This window comes from Trachypithecus francoisi, unplaced genomic scaffold, assembly GCF_009764315.1.
Source record: "Trachypithecus francoisi isolate TF-2019V2 unplaced genomic scaffold, Tfra_2.0 Lachesis_group4, whole genome shotgun sequence".
Taxonomy (NCBI): domain Eukaryota; kingdom Metazoa; phylum Chordata; class Mammalia; order Primates; family Cercopithecidae; genus Trachypithecus; species Trachypithecus francoisi.
The window spans coordinates 46971398-46996581 of record NW_022681469.1 but is presented as its reverse complement, the minus strand read 5'-3'; the positions used below and the strand labels follow the sequence as shown (position 1 = coordinate 46996581).

The 25184-nt window shown below is 37.5% G+C and overlaps 1 protein-coding gene across 5 annotated transcripts; it reads left to right on the top strand.

Moving 5' to 3' along the window:
* The first annotated feature begins 19 nt into the window (after positions 1-19).
* IFRD1 (interferon related developmental regulator 1) lies at positions 20-25184 on the top strand. 5 transcript variants are annotated; one of them, XM_033194720.1, is made up of 13 exons: positions 20-369; positions 5299-5403; positions 5539-5623; positions 6456-6580; positions 8387-8544; positions 11338-11388; positions 11472-11650; positions 11741-11849; positions 16684-16818; positions 21185-21313; positions 21734-21829; positions 22481-22576; positions 24421-25184. In XM_033194720.1, exons 1-12 carry the CDS (start codon positions 276-278, stop codon positions 22562-22564), a joined length of 1350 nt encoding a protein of 449 aa, XP_033050611.1. In that variant the 5' UTR covers positions 20-275; the 3' UTR covers positions 22565-22576; positions 24421-25184. The 5 variants fall into 5 exon arrangements, with proteins under 5 accessions (XP_033050611.1, XP_033050610.1, XP_033050612.1 ...); XM_033194719.1 differs by lacking the exon at positions 22481-22576; XM_033194721.1 differs by lacking the exons at positions 16684-16818; positions 22481-22576.

Sequence of the window (25184 nt, the reverse complement as noted above, 5' to 3'; positions counted from 1 at the left end):
CAGGCGGCGGTCTTGCTACTTAAGGCGTCGAGGCCTCGCCTGCCCCGCCTTAGCTCCCGCGCTAGAGAGAAACATGTATCGTTTCCGATCACAGCTCTTCACGGGGATTTCTGCTGCCGCCACCGCCCACTCTTACCCCCGCCGTTTCTCGCCTCTGTTGTTAGCCGAAGACTCGCCTCTCAGCCGCCCGCCGCACAGACGCACGAGTAAAAAGTGCAGCTCCATCGGCTGATCCTCGCTAAGCTCCGACTCTAGGCGGCACCGGGCGTCCCACGATGCCGAAGAACAAGAAGCGGAACACTCCCCACCGCGGTGGCAGTGCTGGCGGCGGCGGCTCAGGAGCAGCTGCAGCGACGGCGGCGACAGCAGGTAAGGGGTATCCCCGCCGCCGGCATCCCGGTTGCCGGCCGGGCTGGCGAGTCTCCCATTCTTGGGCACGGTGGGAGTTGTAGTTCTTTCTCTGCTCTACACGTTTGCGTTTCCACGGTGCGTGGTTTGGCCACTGAACTACAATTCCCAGCGTGCCCTGGGCGCCACTCCTCGCGCGATTTAGATCTGGCGTGCGAACCGGACTCTTGGCCACCGGCTGTGGGGGCGGGGAGGAATGGGTCCGTGGGCCTGAGAGTGTGTGGGAACAGGGGCTGACCGGGAGCTGGGCGGGAAAGGAACTATTCTCAGTTCCTTTCTCTGCGGCGATCTCTCCCGATCTCTCCCTGACCACGGGTGGGGAAGAACAGGGAGTTGGGTCCATGCCGTCACTGGCCGCCTTTGAGCCCCCGGCTCCAGTATGGAGCTCCTGGGATGCCAAATGTCCGGCAGGTTTGGACGGGCTCTTGCGTCACGCGGCGTGGGCCTTGCGCTGTGGGCCCGGGGTGACGCAGAGGCTTCGGGGAAGTTTTCCGTCCCGCCTGTCCACCTGGCCAGGCGGAGGCCACGGAGGCGGGGGGACCACTTTCTCCCCCCTAGGCTGTGCTCCTGCCCCTAACTGGCACCTGCAGAAGCCCCGAACCTCTAGCACCTCTGCGGTCACCCGAGGCGACCTCCTGCTCACGGGGGAAAGAAACGCGTTCTCCTTTGTTCTCCTGCTGCATTCTATATGTTCTCTGCAGTGAGCCCCAGAGAGGCAGGGTGTTGGGGAGCTTAGGTTACAGTTGGCTAAAAGTTGAGGTTATTGTGCCCTCGCTACGAAGTTGAAGTTTTTCCTGGGTGGGATGGGTAGGTGCTTAACTGAATTTATGGTTTTCTACTTACCATATGGTTAAGAAAAAGGATTCCATTTGGAATTGGAAGGCCCTTCTAGGAGAGACCCCAGTAAACTCAAATCGAGTATTAAATAACCTGGGTAATATTTTATTTAGTAATTTAAACAGGAGTTAAATATTGGAGTATTCTCCGACGTTATCGCACTGGAACTATTAGCCGTTAGGTATTTTTGAACACAGTTGTCACTCTGCCACGGCTGCCACTCAGAACGATATGCCTTTGTTCACAAGAAAAGTAAATATGCGGGTTATGTTGTTAAAGGTTATTGGAAACTGGCATTTAGAAAGCTCAAAAACTCGTGATCATGTATTAAACATTTAATACTTGACCATAGGGAGGGATTCTTAAAACAGCAATCTTTTCCATTTTTTTAGGTGCCTCTTTATTTTGAATGCTCTCCATGTTGATGAAATTCATTCTTTATCAAGATGTAAAATATGTAATTAGTTTATTGTGGCCTCTGGTTGCTTTACTTGAATTGAGGATACTTTTTTTTTTTAAGGGGAAGGGAGTCTGTCTGTGTCGCCTAGACTGGAGTGCACTGTGGTGTGATCATAGCTCACTGCAACGTCTTAACTCCTGGTCTCAAGCAATTCTCCCACCTCAGCCTTCTGTAGCTAGGACTATGGGCATGTGACACCATTCCTGGCTATTTTTTACATTTTTTGTAGAGACAAGGTGTATGTTGGCCAGGCTGGTCACAAGTCCCTCGTCCCCAGGGATCCTCCTGCCTCAGCCTCCCACAATGCTGGGACAGTGCCTGGTCTGAGGATATTTCTTACCACTGTGTTTCAGCTTTTCCTCATCTGAATCAAACATTTTAATTCTTTCTGGAAGATATTTATTTTATTCTTTTATTCTTTTGTTGATGAAATGGAAAAGTTTGAAAGCTAAAGTTTGAAAGTTGTAATGATATTAGTAATGGCCTAGATCACGCACAAACCTTTATTCCTGTCTAAAGTTTCTGGGCAAGCCTCCTTCCCTTTTTGTGCTTACAGTACCTATGCAGGCCTCTGGTGGCTGTGCGGGGATTGCCTTTTAAATTTTGCCTCAAGGCTCTTTTGTGACCTTTCATCAACTTTATTGCTGCTACCTTTTCACTATTTTAGTAGAAAAGTTCCATTTCACCACTGAATTTTAGCATATGTAAACAAATGGAAAATTATTCTTTGATTAATTTATAACACAATACATGCTTTGAATATCTTTGGAAGTATGTGCTAGAACTTGTTAACTGTGGTTGCCTCTCAGAAGTGGAACTGGGGAAAGGGATGGGGTGAGATTTACTTTTTGAAACTTTAACTTGGTCCCATGTGAATGTTTTACGTCTTTAATAAACAATAAATAATAGTTGAGTAGAAGAGATGGAAAATTACACAAACTTTTGCTTACTTACAAGCCACTTACTTAATTGGTATTTTTAAATGACATCTAGAAGAAATGGGATTCAAATGAGGTCTCCACTATATAACCAAATTGTCATTATTACTTTAATGACTTTTCCATTTAGACTATTTTTTATGTTAGTGGAGAGTTTTAGGAAGGTAATAAAATTGACTTCTTTTATACAGGTATGTTATAGCACTTAATTTAAAGAGAATGTTTTCAAGAAAGAACAAAACCTTGTTAGTAAGCCCTCTAGAAATAATTTATGTACCTAGAGTGCCGTCTCTTTCATGGTACTTAGGCTCACAGCGTGGGTGAGTTTGACCTAGATATCAGACATTCATGCAGGTTTTTTTTTTCTTGATATTTGTATGTGTGTATTTTTTTTCTTTCCCTCAAATCTTAGAAATCATTAATACTAATGAGTTAAGGGACCAGAGTAAGAGCTGCATAGGAGGAATACTCTCAGAAATAGGCTATGAAAAAGAAAAACTGTGAATTGACTTGTGAATAAATGTTAATAAAATTAATCAGATGGCACTCATCTATTGCCATGACTTCAGTCATAAACACGAGGAAGATAGATCCAGAAATAGAGTATGATGTCATAGGTCTTTGTTTATTCCTGTCCTAAGCACTCTAAGAAATTTTGAGATTTTGGCTTCATTACTTAATCTTTATGGTTTACCACTTTGCACCACGCAAGCAAATCTGAAGGCCACTTGTTTGCTGTGTTAATTTAAAAATCTGCTAAATTCTCTGTTTTGATTTTAAAAAAAGATAACTCCTTTAAAAAAAAAAATCCAGCCCAACAGTAACAGGCTTAAATTTGGAGCATTAAAAAAAAAAAACAAAACCCTTAGGGTGGAGACGTTTGAACATAGGAACTAGGAACTTTGATTTTACTGAAAGGGAATTAGGTTCAGAGGTTAATCAGGTGACTCACTGTCACTTTTAGGGCAGAATTTGGGACAACTCAGTGCTGATTGTAGTGCATGACTTGGCAGGCCTTTTATTAATGCAAAATCCCTAAGTGACTGTGTATTTATTCCTGAAGTTAATGAAGTTGAAGGAAAGATTCTAGTTTTTAAAAAGATTTTATTTTTTTTAGTAACAGCATTGGTACTTTTTTTTTTTTTTTTTTTGAGACAGAGTTTCACTCTTGTCGCCCAGGCAGGGAGTGCAATGGTGCTATCTTGGCTCACTGCAATCTGTGCCGCCTGGATTCAAGCGATTCTCCTGCCTCAGCCTCCCAAATAGCTTGGATTACAGGTGCCTGCCACCAGGCCCAGCTAATTTTTGTATTTTTAGTAGAGACTGAGTTTTGCCATGTTGGCCAGGCTGGTCTCCAACTCCTGACCTCAGGTGATTTGCCAGCCTAAGCCTCCCAAAGTGCTGGGATTATATGTGTGAGCCACCTCGCCCAGCCAGCATTGGTACTTTTAAACTCTTGCACGTTGTATAGAACCTTTCCCTTAAAGGTAGTTTATCTAATAGGCTTTTATACTATATCAAATACCAAAACTTCTATTTTAAGCCTTTTTTTCTTCTCTCACTTTAAGTTGTCTTTAAAACTACCCTGTCTTAACTCCTTAATTCCCCTTAACATAAGACATGTGTAACCTAAAAACCTATTCACCAGTTCATGTTTGCTAAGCCCAGCATTCTCATTGGAAAATGTATTTGTCTTACTCTTATGATTATCTATGATACAACACTCTATTTTTGGATCTGTTTTCATTGTCTTCATGATTTGAAATCATGGCCTGGAAATAATTTTTTCATCTTCATATCAGTTTTTTTTGAGACAAGGTCTTGGCCTGTTGCCCAGGCTGGAGTGCAGTGGCACCATCTCGGCTCACTGCAGCGTCTGCCTCCTGGGCTCAAGCAATTCTTCTGCCTCAGCCTCCCGAGTTGCTGGGACTATAGGCATGCACCACCACGCTGGGCTAATTTTTGTATTCTTAGTAGAGACGGTGTTTCACCATGTTGGCCAGGCAGGTCTCAAATTCCTGACCTCAGGTGATCCACCTTCCTAGGCCTCCCAAAGTGGTAGGATTGCAGGCGGGAGCCACCACCCACCTTCCTATCAGTTTTGATGTCATAAAAAAATGAGTGCCTCAGCTGGGGGTGCAGTGACTCACACCTGTAATCTCAGCATTTTGGAGGCCGAGGTGGGTGGTCACGTGGATGGTTCACGAGGTCAGGAGTTCGAGACCAGCCTGACCAACATGGTGAAACCCTGTCTCTACTAAAAATACACAAAAAATTTGCCTGTAATCCCAGCTGCTTAGGAGGCTAGGGCAGGAGAATTGCCTGAACTCGGGAGGTGGAGGTTGCAGTGAACCAAGATCGCGCCACTGCACTCCAGCCTGGGCGACAGGGACAGAAAAAAAAAAAAAGAATGCCTCTTGTTAGAGGACTGATGCGTATAGTTGATATATCATTGGTGCTTTGAAATACGTATTAGGTGAACTGACTTAGTTTAAGAATATTTAAGTATGTTCACTTGTGATAAAATTATCTCTTTTTATATGAGTCTGTGGTTTTATTACTGGATTTCTCTTAAGTAAACTTAAAAATTCCAAAGTTAAATATTTAGATATATGCCAATAAAATAACTTATCTCTTTCCTCTTTTACCTAATAGGTGGCCAGCATCGAAATGTTCAACCTTTTAGTGATGAAGATGCATCAATTGAAACAATGAGCCATTGCAGTGGTTATAGTGATCCTTCCAGTTTTGCTGAAGATGGTATGAGTTTTACATTTAAATTTGCGACTTTAGATAAAATGTTTCAGGTGGAGGAATTCTTGTAGCTAAGGTATACTATTGTTCCCTGTCTTTTTTTCTTTGACATTATGATGGCTGGTTTATATTATTTCTTAGGACCAGAAGTCCTTGATGAGGAAGGAACTCAAGAAGACCTAGAGTATAAGTTGAAAGGATTAATTGACCTGACCCTGGATAAGAGGTAGGCAATACTGGAAACTCATTTTTGTGTATTCTATGCTTGATCTTAGTCAAAAGCTAAGAGAAAGGATTATTCTGTGTGATTCTAATCAGCTACCTTACATATATATAATTTGTGCAGCTCTCAGATAATAGCAATCTATTTTTCCAGAAGGTTAATTTGTTTACTTTGGATCATGTTTCTTGTTCCATTGGACTTCAATGTGTGTGGTAACATGCCATTAGAGTTTAGATTGAGTCAGATTAGTAATTGTTCTAGCATAACAGCACATACGTAACTCTATTTGATTATAATATAAATGAATTTGTTGAATTAAAAGTTAATCTTCAACTAGAAATGATAATGAAAACTTGCTTTAAGCTGCTTGTCCACTAATGTTGTTATGATATGAAAAAATGTCAAAGCTAGATTGTTTTTCTTCACTATAGCTTCAGAATTGACCTTAATAGAATTAAAAAGCCCTGAAGATGCAACTCTAGACGTTCATAGTTTTTTAAAAAGTGTAAATTTACTTAAAATATGTAATATAGGAAAATAATACATTGAAACTATACTCATACATTGAAACGATAAAATATTATGTAGGCATTTAAAGTTGTGGCAATCAAACTAAAAAAATGCCATGATATAAAGCGGCCTTCAGTGTTTTGTGTAATAAGGTGAGTCATAGATGGAAATTAAATTGTATTATTGACAAATGGTTAGAACTTGATGAGAATTAGATTTAAAAAATCTATACATAGATAAAGTTTAGAAGGAAATAAGATTTTAAAAAGTTATTTATTATATACTCCAACTGGATCTTCTTTCTCTTACATTGGGTGTTAAATAGTGCGAAGACAAGGCAAGCAGCTCTTGAAGGTATTAAAAATGCACTGGCTTCAAAAATGCTGTATGAATTTATTCTGGAAAGAAGAATGACTTTAACTGATAGCATTGAACGCTGCCTGAAAAAAGGTAATGCCCTTATTTTTGAGTCACAGACATAGAACTAATAAGAAGTATGTTATCTTCTTTTTGGTAACATTCAGTAATAGCACTGTAACACTGGTCCACTCTTAAAATTTTCTAATAGTCAAGGAGTACACCATCTTGTTATAGTTCAAAATGAGACTTGTTAGAACTTTTTGTTTTACGTAAAAAAAAAAAAAAAAGCTTGAAACTAAGAAGGATTGGGGTAGATTGTCATCATCCTTTTTTGTATCAGTAGAGGTTATGGTCATTCTCTTGTTACCAGAAAAGCTTGAAAGTGTATGTCAGACATCTAGCTCATTTTCCCTTGCACTTATATCAAACATTGATTATACCTGTAAATTACATCATTTTCAGGATATCCCTTAGAATACTTGAATTCTAGAACTTTGTAATAGAAATTCTGGAATTCAAGTTGTTACAGTGATAGAACTTTTAAGACCAAAGAGAGATCTTAAAGATAATGTTGTCAGACCTTAAAGTCCAGTGTTACCAGACTTATCAGATTTAGGACCACCAAATTTAAAAAGACTTGTGACCAGGCATGGTGGTTCACGTCTCCAATGCTGGCACTTTGGGAGATGGAGGTGGGAGGGTCGCTGGAAGCCAGGAGTAGGAGACCACCTGGGCAACAAAGCAATACTTGGTTTCTATTATAACAAATAAAACAAAACAAGATTTGGTGTCTGCCAACTTAGCCAAGTAAGAACATTATGAAAATAATTATCTTCCACTATCATTATTTTATTAGCAAAATATTCTAGCACCAAAAATGTAGAAATGCACTTTTAAAAAATTGAATGAACTAAGCTTTATATTCTTATTTTTCTCATTTTACCTGAGAGTAAAAAATTTTGTTGTAAGTGAAACCTTTGATCAAATTCACCTCTTCCATTGAATAGAATAAAGAAAGGCCTAGGAAAACTGAGATGGATCTAAGCTTATATATCTTGTTATTGGTATAGTTGATAGCAGATCCAACTTTTTAAAGGTAACACAATGGCTCTATTAAAGGTGTTTTACATTCAAACTGTATGCTATAATGGTTGTTGAACTAGATGACCTTTAAAAATTCCATTTTAGCTTGCATATTTTTTACATTTTTAATTTATCAGGTAATAGTTTAAGGTTAGTATTTGCCCCACACCTCACCTGTGGTATATACAGTTCTCAAGAGTTAATTTATATTTACCTTTATATGAATGTATTTTTTGCACCACTGCATTCCAGCTTGAGTGACAGAGTGAGACCCTGTCTCAAAAAAAAAAAAGTTAATAGATGTATTTTTTATGGTCTTAAAGAGTTATTTTTAATCCCATATTTATTTTAAAAAAATGTTGGTGGGGAAACCCTGAAGGTTTACCTGATGGACTGTGTACACCTGAAATGCTTAGGAGATTAATTCAAGGGCAATTTGAGCACTGTTTATATGAGTACATTAAGGAGTTTGAAGACAAAAAATTGGCTTGAAACACATTTAGTTGAACTGTTAAAATACTCCCTTAAGATAGATATTAATCTCCATTTTACAGATGAGGAACCCTAGAGAATAAGAGTAATTAATCGATGATTGTTTGGCTACTAAGTGGAATCTAGGATTTGACTGAGGTCTGTCTGTCTCTATAGTTTGAGCTCTTTAGCCTAAGTTTGTAACTTGCATCAAAGCCTGGAGCATGGGGTTTCAAAAATGGTAAATGCTATTTTGTCATTGATCAAATTTGGGAAATTACTGTCTTAGTAAGTGAGTCTACTGAAAAGACTATCGTGATTGCATCTTGGCTGCTTTTATAGGTAAGAGTGATGAGCAACGCGCAGCTGCAGCATTAGCATCTGTTCTTTGTATTCAGCTGGGCCCTGGCATTGAAAGTGAAGAGATTTTGAAAACTCTTGGACCAATCCTAAAGAAAATCATTTGTGATGGGTCGGCTAGTATCCAGGCTAGGCAAACTGTAAGTATAAGATATTTACATTTGTAGATCTGTCTATTCATGATAACCAGACATGGTGCGCCTATAGTACCATACCAGCTACTCAGGAGGCTGAGGCAAGAGAGAGGATCTTGTAAGTCCAGGAGTTTGAGGCAGCAGTGAGCTATGATCATGCCACTGAACTGTAGCCTAGGAGACAAAGCCAGACACTGCTGCTAATTTTATATTTATGGATTTGGGTAGACATAGGAAACTCTGAAATTCTGACTTGCGAAATAGTCTTCCAATTTTGGGGTTTGAGAAAGCTTTCATTCTCTGATTGTTGGATGTTTACCTCTTGTAACACTTGACTTTAGATTTTGGGTTTTGGGGGTTTTATATTTTGTTTTTAGTGTGGCAATAAGTGATACAAATGATCATATGGACATGTTTTACTTTGTCACAGAAACATCTGATGTGGTCTTAGTGGATTTGGAAAAATAACATGTGATCCTAAACTGTTTTTTTAAACAAGTGAATCAGTTTAAGCTTGAAACATTTTAATACTTTTAATATTGATTATCCGAATCAGCTTCCTTATTAGTATTACTTAAGTGACATTAATCTTTGTCTAAGTAGCTTGGTAAAAATGTATTTCTTCTTCTTATCATCACCACCCAATGCAAATTGGCTGGAACCCCAGGCCTCCATTGCAGCTCCACCCACCTCTAGGTTCTCTCCATATGGCAGCCACGTTAGCTAGGTGACAGACTCAGACAGAGCATGTCACTTTTGCATCTAGTTCCTTGGCTTACCAGCCATATGGAAGCTGGGAATAGTCTAGCTGTTTGCCCTGGAGGCAAAGAAATTGGAGTTTGGCAACTTCATAGTAATCTCCGTGCCCTCCAGTAGTTAGTAATCCTGAAATATTTAATTAGCTTTTGCTACTTAACTTTTTCTTTTCTTCTTTTTGGGTGAATATATGCAACTTTTAAATCATGTGGAGCTATGGGTATAATTTCGTACTAGAATGACAGAAGACACTCTGCTGGGTAGATTTTTGGAGCAGTCACTTAATTTTGATTGTATGCGAGTTTTTTGTTCATTTAAAGGCATTTTCTTTTTCACACTTCCGAGTTGCTGTGAATTTTTAAAAAACGTTAGTCTCCCTGTTTAGCAGATGGAATCCTTATTAAATTGAGGCAATCCTAGGGTGTTTTTTTTTGTTTTTTTTTTGACAGGGTCTCACTCTCCTACCCAGGTTGGAGTGCAGTAGCACAATCATAGCTCACTGCAGCCTCCACCTGCTGGGCTCAGGTTATCCTCCTGCCTCAGCCTCCTGAGCAGCTGGGACTATAGGCATGTGCCACCATGTCTGGCCCACTTTAAATTTTTTGTAGAGATGGGTCTTGCTGTATTGCCCAGGCTGGCCTTGAGCTCCTGGGCTCGAGTGATCCCCCTGCCTTAGTCTCTCAAAAGTGTTGAGATTATAGGTGTGAGCCACCACACCCAGCCAGTTCTAGTTTTTAATTGGCTGTTTTTCTTAGAGTCATCAAAAGGAACCATGTAGCCTTGCTTCTGCTGCTTACTTAGCAGAAGGGATTATGGATTGAAAATTTCCTTTAATGCTTCGGCTACTTTTAAATTTTAACAGTGTTCAGTTTTTACCAGGATAATATAATGAAAATAAAATAGTGACACCAAGCAGATTAATATCACAGATATCCTCATAGTACCGGAACAGAACTGACTGAAACCTGGGCCTGATGCCAATGATGACTTTAAAGACTTAAAGCTTTAATTTACTTGGAACAACATGAGGGAATTTTAGTAACAAAATGTGGAGAAAGGGGAAATGGAGAATAATAAATCTCAGATTACAAATTCTGTTTTTATACGGATTAATTTGTTAAAACAAATTTTCTGAGAATTGAAGGCTTCTGTTTATGTTGCAGGTAGATGGCTTGTGTAAGTGTTGTGTTCTAAGTGTTTTATTCGATAAGCTTTACCTTTCTAATCATATAGTGTACTCACTTTTGTTTAGCCCTTCCCCTCCGCAAACAAAAGGCAATTATATGATTCCCAGCCTCTTTTCAGCGTAATCCAGAATAAGTGAAATTTGAATTAATGGGATTAATTAATTAATTGGGTGGGAAGTTTGAAGAAGCTGTTTAGGTTTTATGAAATTTCTGCTCCTGTGTGCTTATTTCTTGGAAGCTGATTTCTTTTAGAAGTTTTCATAGTAGAGTCTTGATAAGGACAAAAGAATATAGATAGTTTTAGCAGCTAAAAAACCAGTGGAATTGTAATGTGTTTTAAAGGCTTTTTAATAGAGAGGGCAGGCTTCTTTATCCATATGTCTGAGCTTTCTATCTTTGAATTACAGTTGAAGTTTGAAATGATCCAGTAAGCACCTGTAAAGCATACAGAAAGGAAACGAGGGGATAGTTCACCCTTTCAGAATGCTTTACTGACATAGACTCATAAAATTAATTCAGTAATTTAAATCATAGATTATGGAGCTGCAATTGTTTTAGAAATTATGTAATTCTTTTGCATGCTTTTGATTTTATGGATCAATAGAAGACCGAAGAAGAACAGAATTACTTTGTTAAAGTCATGCTGTGAATTTGGTAGCAGAGCTTAAACTGAAATGCACTTCCTTTGATCTTAGTTCAGTATTCTTTCTCTCCTCACCTCTTTTATATACAATGCTTGGGACCTAATATATCGTGTTGCTGAGAACATTTTCACGTTGAATTATAAAAGCAGGAAGATGTAGAATTAATAAGAAATAAAATCATTAATGTCTATATATATATATATTTTTTTTAGTGTGCAACTTGCTTTGGTGTTTGCTGTTTTATTGCCACAGATGACATTACTGTAAGTAAAAACCTTTGATTCTAGTTATCTGTGGTTATTTCTAATTTAAGGTGGTTATCTTACTTCATATTATTATGCATTAGGAACTATACTCAACTCTGGAATGTTTTGAAAATATCTTCACTAAGTCCTATCTCAAAGAGAAAGACAATACTGTTATTTGCAGCACCCCTAATACAGTGCTTCATATCAGCTCGCTTCTTGCATGGACACTACTGCTGACCATATGCCCAATCAATGAAGTGAAGAAAAAGCTTGAGATGTATGTATTTTTAGTTTCATGTTTTATAAAAGCAACATTTAGTGGACATAATTGGTTGTATTCACATAGTAATGACTAACTGTTTTTTAGGCATTTCCATAAGCTTCCAAGCCTCCTCTCTTGTGATGATGTAAACATGAGAATAGCTGCTGGTGAATCTTTGGCACTTCTGTTTGAATTGGCCAGAGGAATAGAGAGTGTAAGTATCTAACTGGCCAGAGGAAAAAGCTTGTGTCACAAGGCCCATTGTTCCATCATTACCTTGCAATTGAGAATTGGACAATAACTTTGGAACGTGGCCAGCTTGAGAACCCAGTGATTTATTTCCCTGCTTCTTGGCAATGGTGGTATAATACTTTAGAGAGCGGAAACCAGTAGGGGTTGGTAGAGCAGTGTTTGACTGTGCTTCATTATACTTAATTTTTGCTGTCTGTAGAACTGCAGTTTAGGGATGCTCATGGAGAGAGTTTTTTCTAGTGTAATCTGTATGGAACTGCTTGGATTTCTCAGATACCCAATATATCAAGCTAGTGAAGGCGTGTGATACTTCATAATTAATATCAAACAAATGAATAAAATATTAAGTCATCATAGGTTTGGGATGAGATGGGTTCAGTAACTTCTCTAAGCCAAAGATGGAAAGAAACACTGCTCATTAGACTGGGACATGTGCTTTGCAGTTACCCATTCACTTGTTCACTCACGGATGTTAGTTACCATGGCTTGGCTCTCGAAGGGATTTGAGTTTGTGATAGTTTGATCAGCCGACCCAGTTTGCTTTGTACCTATTTTTGGTTTAGTGCTTACCATCTTATGTTCCAGGAAATCCTTTAATTTGGGCAAACTGGGTCATTTGGTAGCCTTAATTTGTCATCTCTATTTTAAGGATTGCTAAGATAAAGGAATGCCTCAAATCTTACCATTGGAAGGGAGAATTTATTCTTAAGATATGTGATTCAGATACTGTGCTGATATTTAGAAATGAGAAGCAGGTTTGACTTCCTTCACACTGAATCTGTGAAGGATCCAATAAGAAAACTAAACATTTGGGAAATGGGTAACTAAATAGGAGATATTATTGCCAACCTTGAATTACTTACTAGCTGCTTTTTAATTTAAGGAGAAAGAGTGTATTTTCAGAATGAAACTTTTTTGTATTTAAAGAAGTTATTTAACAGTGAACAGTCCCAAACAGGATGAATACAGTTCTGCCGTGTATAGTCATTCACATTCCATTCTAGGCCTGTAGTGAAGAAAGTTTACAGTCTTAAAATTTTTGTGTGTGAAGGGACTCTCTCCTCCCCTACACTCTTTTTGTTGGAGGGATAGTAGGTAGGAATGGAAAGTAAGTTAATGTTGTCAGTAGGTAACAATTCTCCTTATGTGAGAAATTGGACTCAAATTTAGCAATTAATTTAATTTTACTGAGCTAGTTAATACCTTCTTAACCTCAAGGCATGGAAACCGGATGTCCCAATTTTTAAACTTACATTCTTCTACTGGCCAGAAATGGCAGTTTCTTTTCGTTTTTTTCCTTGGAAATGCATTTTTAAAATGAAGTCATAATGCAGTTTTAATTATATGTGTTGAATTTGTTTGTATAAACATTATATGTATAGACACATACATATATATACATACACACGTACAAACCCACATATCTTTTCTCTAACTTAATAAATTACACAAGATAACCAGGAGAACTCATCCAGACATACTTCATTTGACTTGAATTTTTGTCCAAGGGCAAAAATGAACTGGGTTACAAAATAGAACCTAGTGTTTTTATTTGCTTTTTTTTTTTTTTTTTAAATAAGCTTTTTATATGTGGGTGCTGGTTGGGGGATAGTTATAGGGTGTTCAAAAATGAAATCTAGGGTCTTTTTAAAGACAGGGTCTCACTCTGTTGCCCAGGCTGGAGTGCAGTGGCAGGATCATACCTCACTGCAACCTCAGACTTCTGGCCTCAAGCAATCCTCCCTCCTCCTTCCAAAGTGTTGGGATTATAGATATAGAGCCACTATCTGGCCTCAAGTATTATTTTAATATTAGGCTTTTGTATGATTTTGATTTCTTGATACTTAGCTATCCAAGACCCAGCTTATTTTGTTTATAATGAGGGTTTCAGTGACTTCTGTATAGAAATAATAGTTTGGGGAATGGTTAGTTTTTGTGACCTTAAGCATCTCACCCTGTCTGCCTGAACTTTTGCAGAAATTTTCTTTGATTTCATTTCATCCTAATTCCATTCAACTTTTGAAACCATTTAATTGGTAACTTATTTTGCTTTGAAATAATTATCTTCAGCTGACCAGTTTGTTGTATTTCTATTGTGTTAGATTCAAACAGGCTATTTATAACAGTAAGATCTATAACTTAATGGATGTTTATGTCCTATGTTTTATATATTTCTAATAGTTCCTTATAATAAACCTATGAGATGTGGGTGGTAATAACTGTTACATAAGAGGAGCCTGAGATTGCTAATGTAGTTCTGTCAGGTTGTATAGATCTACGTGGCGGATGCTTGTGATTCAAACCTAGATGTTCTGACTGCAAAACCTGTGTCTTAGGTATGATATTAAACTGTCTCATACAGTTGTGATTGCTACACAGATTTTTAAAAAAATGTGAGTTCTATATGCCTCCAAATCTAGAATATTGATATAATAGTTAATGCTTCAGAATTTATTGGGGATTTTATTTTTATGTATTTTTAATGCTTACAACCATTGTTGGAGAGGGTGGATATTATCTTTTTTTCAGATGATAAGATAGATTTATAATTTATAAAACTTAGTGTGGAGAGTAGTAGATTTGAGATTCTAATCTAGGATTTTTGACCCTGTTGTGTAGTAATGACTGCTATTTTTTTTTATTATTGATAAGAGAATATTAAGGTAATTTATTTATGTCTCTGGGAGCTCATTTTTTATTTGCCCCAGAGTGGTACAGCTCTATTATATAATTATCCTAAACTCCAATTAATAGGCTTTTGAAAGCTGTTTATGGCCTGTTCTTAGTTACATGTTACATTTTTATTTCCTTCCTTCCTTTTTTTTTTCTTTTTAATGCCCAAGTACTCTCTAGAGCCTTTTTTTCTAAAATACTTAGCATTTAATTTTTCAAGTTTTAATAGGATATTGAACTTGGTGATTCACAAACTAAACTTGATTGGGTTTTATCCATTGCTAAGATTATATTACAGTGGAGTTTTTCAGCCGCAGCATGCACTATTGATATTTTGGGCTGGATTATATTTTGTTGTTGTAGGGGTGGGGGGCTGTCTTGTGCGTTGAAAGATATTTTGCAGCATCCTTGGCCTCTCTCCCACTAGGTGCCGATAGCACCCCCCTCTCCTAGTTGTGACAACCAAAAATGTCTCAGATGTAGTCAAATGTCCAGTGGGAAATAAGAACATCCCCAGTTGATAATCACTGGCAGTGATTCTCACTTCTTAGAACAAATTAAAATAATGTATAGAATTTTCTTAAATTTTGATTTATTCTTCTATACAAATTAAAAAACTCTTTACATATACAGATATACACACACATATATTTAGAATACTGTAAAAGAACAAGTAGCCAATAAAATGAGTAAGAGACTGCTAGTCCCTGAAATGTACTTGTTTTTTATAAATAAAATTATTCCCATCTTGTTATGATGCAAGCTGATTCTTTGGAATTTAAACACAGTTTGGTCTATTTTAATACCCACTTTGCATCTTATTAATGGGTATTGTTTCTAACTTAGATATAGGAAGGAGGTTGAATTGGAACATTAGAGGAAAACATTTGTTGGAATAGTTAAGAATATGTAATTGCATCCTGGCTAACACGGTGAAACCCCGTCTCTACTAAAATATACAAAAAATTAGCCGGGCGAGATGGCGGGCGCCTGTAGTCCCAGCTACTCGGGAGGCTGAGGCGAGAGAATGGCGTAAACCCGGGAGGCGGAGCTTGCAGTGAGCTGAGATCCGGCCACTGCACTCCAGCCTGGGCGACAGAGCGAGACTCCGTCTCAAAAAAAAAAAAAAAAAAAGAATATGTAATTGGAAATATGACAAGAAGATATTTATGTACTTAAAAGCTAGAATATCTGTCACATTAATTTCAAGCTTATTTTTCACCAGTGTAATAATCCTTTTCATTTTAGACATTAAAAGAAACCAAGAAGGTCCAGAAGAGCTGTTATTTTAATTGAATAAGTTAAATGATTCTTAACCTCTAATGCAATAAATGTTAAAAATGTATGAATAAACTAGAACTGGAGATTGCCCATCTCCTGGCTTCTTAGTAAGAAGTTATCTGTTCTAGTTTTGATCAGCTAAATAAGTTTGACTCATTTTTTAGTTTTTAGTGTGGTTGTAAAATGGAGTTAGGGAATAAAAACACCACAAATAAAAGAGACTTCTTAAATGCATAGCCACGTTAACTGTGATGAGGAAGCCCGTAATCTGCTTGAGGTCACAGCAAATTTCAATACATTTTTCAGCTGTGCCCCAGAAAGGGATTAAAACTTGTCTTGCCTTAAATAATTTAATCACCTGAATTATGTGCTTTATTGCTTATTTGAAATATGGCAGTAAATTAGAAAGTAGGTACTTTAAAAGCACTACTAGTAGCTTTATGCCTTTGGGATAAGAATAATTGGAATTCTGTGAATGTTTGGTTTGGGGATTGGGAAGCCAAGGGTGGAAGCTATATTGGTATATCTGTCTCTCACAGGATTTCGAAATCCCAGTAATGTCTCATATATGGTGGGAACACAGGAAGTATTTGTTGGATGCATGTACTTGGAAGAGAAATGTTAATTGTTTTGCTGCAGTACATCATCTTGTAGTCAGCATTTCTGGGTTCGATTATTTCATGAAAATATGTGTTTATGTGTGCCTAGTCCCTAAACACCATGAAGATTTACATTGCCCTATGCAACTGGATATTTTCCAAAGGTAGACTGTTCTTTGTTAGCTCTATATGAGGTCAGAAAAGAAAAACAATAAAGGAAACAAAATTGCTTTTCTTGACCAGGACTTTTTTTATGAAGACATGGAGTCCTTGACGCAAATGCTTAGGGCCTTGGCAACAGATGGAAATAAACATCGGGCCAAAGTGGACAAGAGAAAGCAGCGGTCAGTTTTCAGAGATGTCCTGAGGGCAGTGGAGGTAGGCTTCTTAAATGCTGTAATAGCTTCTCATTTTGAAATTGGATTGTTTCAGGCTGAACTTGACAATTGGGCCGTTTTGTTGATTGAATTTCACCTTTGAAAATAATATCTCATTTTACAGCCTAGCAGGTTTTTAACAATGTAAGTGAAGACTTTTGTTTTTTTCAAAGGAAAATTAATGCTGATGTATAAAGATACTTTATTTTAGTTTTTTTTTTTCTTTTAAATCAGAAGACTCATAGTGATAGAAATGTATTTGACCTTGGTGTGTCATTTAAACAGTGGTGCTTAGCATATACATTCTTAGTGTACAGTATTTTTTGTGAATTTAGTAAGTTATTGCCTACCCCTTAGACCCCAACCCAGCTTCATTGTCTTTTGTTTGTTTGTTTATTTATTTATTTGAGATGGAGTCTCGCTCTGTTGCCCAGGCTAGAGTGCAGTGGCACGATCTCGGCTCACTGCAACCTCCGCCTCCCGGGTTCAAGTAATTCTTTGCCTCAGCCTTCTGAGTAGCTGGGATTACAGGTGCCCACCACCACGCCCGGCTAATTTTTTTGTATTTTTAGTAGACATGGGGTTTCACCATCTTGGCCAGGCTGGTCTTGAACTCCTGACCTCGTGATCCACCCGCTTTGGCCTTCTGAAGTGCTGGGATTACAGGTGTGAGCCACCGTGCCAGAGGTCTTCATGATCTTTCTAGGAAAGTTGGAGGCTAAAAACCGAAATAACAAAACCCAGCATTTTAACAAGGCCACTTAAAATCATTATCTGATGCTTGAATTTCTTTTATAATTCTCAAACCTGTTTCAATCTATATGACAAATAAATTGGTTTAGAATGCATGGCTAAAATGAACTATAGGACAAAAGATAGTCTCACTGGAGAAAACTGAAAACTTTAATAATTGTTTTTGGTAACCCAGGTAAATATTTTTTGGATTTAAAGTGTGTGTTTCTTAGATTATTGCTATCTGATATAGCAGTTATTTTAAGAGTATCTTCAAAATGTCATTCAATTTGATGTGTGTGTGAAAATTTAAAATGAGAATTTAAACTGGAGATAGTGCGACCCCACACCAGATCCAGTTTTAATATGTTCCAGTGAATTCTTACATGTACCCTACTTTCTTAATTTTAATCTATTTTTAGAAAAGTAAAATCTAGGATACAAATTAGATCCTTTGGGATTTAAATACTTTGGTTAATGCTGACTTATCACATTAGTAGTATTTTATATTTACTCTGGATATTATAGTCTAAAAAACAAAAAACCTAACTACAGCAAGTATCCATATTAAGAATTAAAATTAGTCTTATAATTAGTGTGGCAGTATCTCTAAAGTAAGCCATTTTCTTTAAGTAACTATAAACTATTCCTATATTTAGATTTTTTTTTGAGATACTCTAGTCTTCAAAAATATGATGACATGTCCTAGATTTTCTGGATGGACCTGATTTCAAGTTTTCTGCCCTGATGCGTCACCTTTGAGTAGTAGACTGTAAGAGTCTCTACTGGCCCTCAGACTGGGCCAACCATAGCACTCAGTACTGATTATTCAGAGGAAGACACAAGTGACATTTCAGCCTACACCAGTATTAACAGCCCCTTGTTGCGCATTCCTCAGACACTGTTAAATGGAAGCCATTCCTATCCCATAGTGATCTACCTGCCCACCTTCTTTTCTTCATCTCAGGACCTCCCTTGTCTCTCCAGCCTCTGCTTCGATGCACCTGCCTGAGAAAGTCCTGTCCTCAGAACCTTGCTAAGGGTTGTTTCTCTTTTTCTTTTCACTGGAACTTAACTTTTTCTGGAGTACCCAGCTTCTCAGATGGGTCTTTTAAATGAAAGTTGCTCAACTGCCACAAAGGAGATGTAAATATCTTAGGTGTCGTAGTGGCTGCCACACCATTTCTTTTCATTTAAAACCTTTCTTGAGGCTCATGCATTCCTCAAATCAGTGAGCACTTAATATTTTAGGTGTTTTGCCATAGTTTTCTTATTTTATTTCATTATACCTCTTAAGCAATAGAATTGTCTCCTTTTAAAGGAGAAATGGGGACCAAAGGAATAAAGAATAGTTAAGTAGCAGAGCTGAAATTTGAACCCACTGTTCTGTGCTCTTTGAGCGTGGCCCGATCCTGTATACAGATAGGTCAAGTGAGAGAGTAACCGTTTCACTTAGGTCTGTCGATTAGATCCTTAGTGACCTTTATAAGAGCAGCTTCAGTGGACTGATGAGGGAAAAGCCAGATTGAAGTGGATTGAAAAGTGAGAAGTGATTAAGTGAAGATGGTATGCCTTGACTATTTTAAAAATCTTGGCTGTAATGGGAAGGGGAAGAGAGTTGATAGTTGGAATGTAGTGGCGGATTGCGGGAAGGTTTGTTGTTTTGTTTTGTTCTAGATAATAGAGACAATTTATGGAGAAGGAACCAGTAGAGGAAGGAGCATCTGAAAATGTAGTCTGTTTCTTAGTATCCATGAGGCATTGGTGCCAGGATCCCCCTCAGATACCAAAATTTGAGTATTCAAGTCCCTGATATAAAATGGTGTAGTATTTGCATATAACCTATGCACGTATACTTTAAATCATCTGTAGATTACTTATAATACTTAATACAATGTAGGCGCTGTGTAAATAGTTGTTATACTTTATTGTTTAGGGAATAGTGAAAAGAAAGAATAGTCTGTACGTGTTCAGTGTAGTTGCAATTTTTTTCTGAATATTTTCTTTTTTTCTTTTTTTTTTTTTTTTTGAGACGGAGTCTCGCTCTGTCGCCCGGGCTGGAGTGCAGTGGCCGGATCTCAGCTCACTGCAAGCTCCGCCTCCCGGGTTTACGCCGTTCTCCTGCCTCAGCCTTCCGAGTAGCTGGGACTACAGGCGCCCGCCACCTCGCCCGGCTAGTTTTTTGTATTTTTTAGTAGAGACGGGGTTTCACTGTGTTCGCCAGGATGGTCTCGATCTCCTGACCTTGTGATCCACCTGTCTCGGCCTCCCAAAGTGCTGGGATTACAGGCTTGAGCCACCGCGCCTGGCCCTGAATATTTTCAATCCATGGTTGGTCGAATCCATGATGCAGAACCAACCAGATATGGAGGATTGACTATAAATGTAAAAGATTGGGATTAACCTTGAATTGTGGAGGGACAGAAGTCTATCTCTGTTACCACCAGGAGAGACGATAATAGGTAAGGATGCTGATGACTTTATAGAGGGTTGGTGGGAAATAGTTCTTTCCTGGTGCCTTAATGTTTTCTGAAATAAACAAGGTTAAAATAAGATAACTCTGCTGTTACTTACTTATTTTTGAGCTGATGTTATGCACCAGATGGTCACTGTGTTTGCCTCACATGCATGTCCTCTTTTACACCTGTAATAACCCTCATGCAGTGTAGGTAAAGATGGCCCCATTTTACGGGCAAAGGAACAGACTCAACAAGGTTAAGTTACTTGATGAAATCACAAGCCCGCAAATTGCCTGTCTGTGTTGTCTAGAGTTGATGGTCTTTTCTATTACATTATATACTTTGTCTGCTGAGTGAGAAGGGGCTGAGGTAGATGTCTGGAAGGCAGGTGGAGTGGTTTTGTCCTTCAAGTTCTGTCTCCTTTCTCCTCTCCCTGTGGCAGTCAGCTTCTTCCTTCTTGGTTGCTCTGACATAGTCATGATTTACCAAAGAATTAAGTAACCAGTTTTCTTAACAAATTCTGCCACTATTCCAGCTGACTTTTCTTTATCCATCTAACTTTTATTTCCGTGTCATTTGGGCTGCACTCCCTTGGTTATACCTTTGAAATGGTCTTCTGACAGAATTGTTCCATTACTAAATCTTAGATTCTAGTGTTACCTCTTATTTTCTTATAAACCTAGCCTGAACCTCTTGGAGCCCTCTGGTTGCTGGACCTTTCCTTTTTGCTTGGTCAGTTAACCCTATTTACCCTCACTTTCTTCCCTGGATCCCTGCTGCTCATCATTTCACCACCCCCTGTTTGTGGTGCCATTGTGTTTTCCTGACTGTTTGCAACTTTCTTCCCTCTCCCATCCTAGGCCATTAAAAACACCTGACCTTTTTTTAAGTTTGTTGAGACATGTTGAAATTTAAAGGTGTTCTCAACAATGTGGTTTTTTGCCTTAATAGTTATTGAAACTCAGTTGAGCCTTCAAGTTTATCAAAATTAGACCAATTCTATACCCTTACATACAGGATAGCAATAGTTTGTCTACATCTCAGGTATGACAGTATCAGTTTAAGCCATATTGTTCATTTATCTCAGCGTATATGGCTGTTTAGAAATTGTGTTTACATAAGATCCCTTTGGGCCATTTTAGTGCCTGTGGTAATTTTGGTTCTTCCATTGGTTAGGAACGGGATTTTCCAACAGAAACCATTAAATTTGGTCCTGAACGCATGTATATTGATTGCTGGGTAAAAAAACACACCTATGACACCTTTAAGGAGGTTCTTGGATCAGGGATGCAGTACCACTTACAGGTAAGTCTCATCCTTTCTAAATATTTGCTTTTAAAGTAGGGAGCAGTCTTGAATGTAGCTCACTTAATTGGCTTTTGAAATGAATTAGGTATCCAGAGTGCTTCCACATGTTAGAAAACAGTAAACTTATTTTTGAAAGTAGACTTGAATAAATCTGAAGCTGTTCCTTTTTTTCTTTGTATTGTTAAAGTTGGGTGGACTGTTACCGATGTCTGTATCAAAGCAAATAGCTTGACATAGCTTTCTTGGATTCAAGGCATTGAAAACAATTTGCTCTCATATTGAGAAACAGAAAATAAGTGATCTAAATTTATATCTGTAGGTTCCACATAACTTCTGTTTGAATCAGAGTCACTCTATCTGGTGAATAAGAGCTATAATGTTTAATACTGAGCTGTACCCCTTTTTCTTTCACATAAGTCAAATGAATTCCTTCGAAATGTATTTGAACTTGGACCCCCAGTGATGCTTGATGCTGCAACACTTAAAACGATGAAGATTTCTCGTTTTGAAAGGGTAGGTTTTGTTTTTATTTTTAATAAAACTAAGTGCACCAAAGCTTTGATTCTGTCTGCTTTCACCAAGTTACCTGTGTCTGCCTATACTTGGGAGTTTTAGTTTTTCATGATGTTTCATATAGAACAGCTGTACTAAAAATATAGAAAGCATTTAGAGTGGGGGGGCGCATATATATATATATATATATACGCACACATGTGTATAAATATATACACACACATAATATACTTGTATATGTACAGACACATATATATATGTCAGTCTGGGTGACAGGAGTGAGACCTTGTCTCAAAAGGAAAACAGAGTAAATAATATTGCAGCTTGTTTGCCCATGAGGTATATTTCTTTCATTTTATGAAACATATTTTGACAACACATTAAAATGTAATATGTATATACATATTTTACGTATAATCCTATCTTAATATAGGAATGATGTTCATATTTTGTTTCTTTTTATTCTATGGAGTTTTTATGTTCAAGAATAAGGATTTACATAGTCCTTTTATATCAGATTATAGCCTACTAAGTGAAGTACCAGACTCATTTTACAAATGAGGAAACTTAAGAGGGTTTGTAGCATTAAATAGTAATTAGTATCATTTTTACTTAACATTTCTTGGTTTGTTTTTTTTTTTTTTGAGACAGGATCTTGCTTTGTCGCAATCTCAGCTCACTGCAACCTCTGCCTCCTATGTTCAAGCGATTCTCCTGCCTCAGCCTCCTGAATAGCTGGGATTACAGGTGTGCACTACCACACCCAGCTAATTTTTGTATTTTTAGTAGGGACGGGATTTTGCCATGTTGGCTAGGCTAGTCTCGAACTCCTGACCTCAGGTGATCCATCCACTTTGGCCTCCCAAAGTACTGGGATTACAGGCATGAGCCACCACGACGAACCTACATTTCAGAAATCCTTAATTTGTATATATTATTTTGTGTTGAGATGAAATTCACATAACAGACTATTTTAAAGTATACAGTTCAGTGGTACTTATTACATTCATGAAGTTGTGCAACTCTAGTTCCAAAACATTATCACCTCAAAAGAAAATCCTCTCTTCATTAGCAGTCACTTCCCTTCTGCTACCCGCTGCAACTGGCAGCCACTTATCTGCTCTCTGTCTCTGTGGATTTACTTTTTCTGGAGATTTCATAAAAATGGAATTGTATAGCATGCAACCTTTTGTGTCTGACTTTTTTCATTTATCATAATGCTTTGGAAGTTCATGTTGTAGCATGAATCAGAGAGCTTTATTCTTTTTTGTGGCAGAATAATATTCCATTGTATGGATATATATCACATTTTGTTTATCCATTGTAACAGTTGATGGACATTTGAGCTGTTTGCATCTTGTGGCCATTGTGAATAGTGTTGCTCTGAACATTCACATACAAAATTTTTTTTTGAAAGGCTGTTTGCAATTTTGGGAGGTATTACCTAGGAGTGGAATTGTGCTGGGTCAGATGATAGTTTTACATTTAACTTTCTCAGAAACCACCAAAGTCTTTTCCATAGCTGCTGTACCAGTTTACATTCCCATCAGCAGTGGAGAAAGATGCCAGTTTCTCCACATCCTCACTAATAATTATTTTAATTATAGCCATTCTGGTGGGTGTGAAGTGTTTAATTACATTTTATAGAACCTGCATATTTTATCAGTTTTATATCCACATAGTTGTTTCTTGTATGGCATTTTAAGTTTTGTAAGAAACATTAATATTTTTACATACTTTCCTCTTTTGAATAATTTTTTTTGAAGACATCTCCTGCATAATGTATTGCCAGATTACCTTCCAAAGTTACTCTAATATTGGAGACAATATTTAAATTGTCTCTAGCAATGAATGAAGACACGTAGTTGTTACACAAAGATTTGACACCTTCAAGTTTTATAATTTAAAAAATTTAATTGGTATTAAAAAGGCACCTCATCACTTTTTTCCTTGTTTTTAGCCAAGTAAGACTATTTTCCACATTAGTCATGATTTGTCTTTTCTTGGATGAAACTAAATGTTGATGTTCTTATTTCACTGTTGTTTTTTGAAATTGTCTTATTTTCTTGGTGTTTTGCAAGTTGATTAGTGCTTTTCTGAATATGGAATAGCCATTAACTTTATTATTATTATTATTTTTTTTGAGACGAACTGTAGTTCTGTCGCCCAGGCTGGAGTGCAGTGGTGTGATCTCGGCTCACTGCCACCTTTGCCTCCCGGGTTCAAACAATTCTCCTGCCTCAGATTCCCGAGTAGTTGGGACTACAGGCTTGTGCCACCACGCCCGGCTAATTTTTTGTATTTTTAGTAGAAACGGGGATTCACCATGTTAGCCAGGATGGTCTTGATCTCCTGACCTCGTGATCCACCCACCTTGGCCTCCCAGAGTGCTGGGATTACAGGTGTGAGCCACCTCACCTGGCCCCCATTAACTCTTCGTTTTTCTCCTTCATTCTTTGTGTGTATTTTATAAACATTTAAAGGTTTATAGGTTCAAATTAGTTCATTTCTTTGTGACTTTTACCCTTTTTCAGTTTTATAAGAATATCTTAAATCTTACTGATGCATGTTTTTCCTTTTCTTCATTTCAGCATTTATATAACTCTGCAGCCTTCAAAGCTCGAACCAAAGCTAGAAGCAAATGTCGAGATAAGAGAGCAGATGTTGGAGAATTCTTCTAGATTTTCAGAACTTGAAGCCTATTTTCTAATTTCTATTTTTTTTCTATTTCAATGTATTTAAACTCTAGAGATGGTTTTTATCTTGGATTAACTTAGATAACTTTTGTAGTAGGAGTTATATTGCTTATAATTTAATGTACAGTATTGAAACTGGTGAATTCTGATTATTAAATATTCTCTGTAAATCAGTAAACATGTATAAAGTGTTTGTAATGTCATAATTGGTCATAATTTATTTACGAAGGCAGCAAAAAACTTTGATTTCATGATGGGGAAAACTATTAGCCAAAGTTTAATTTCTTACACTGTGGTTGTCAAAAATACTGATTTACTATAATGATATATACATACAAGATATTTAACTTAATATCTTAGACAAGAGTTCTGGATACAATTTTGGGATCTAGTTCCCTGGAAAAGCTGCTGTATTTTTAATTTTTAATGGAATGTAGCTTTTCAAATCCTGTCACCGGCATCAACAAAAGGAGTTATGCCATGAGACCTTACAGTTGTACTTAAAAGCCATTCAGTTCAGCTATTGGTAGTTCACGATGAATTAGCATATGCCAGAAAGGTTGCTAACCTTAACGTCTGAGAGCAGTAACACTGATTTTATCTGCTGTATGAGACTGTGTGCATTTTACTTTGAAATAAAGATTTTTTTCACACCGAAA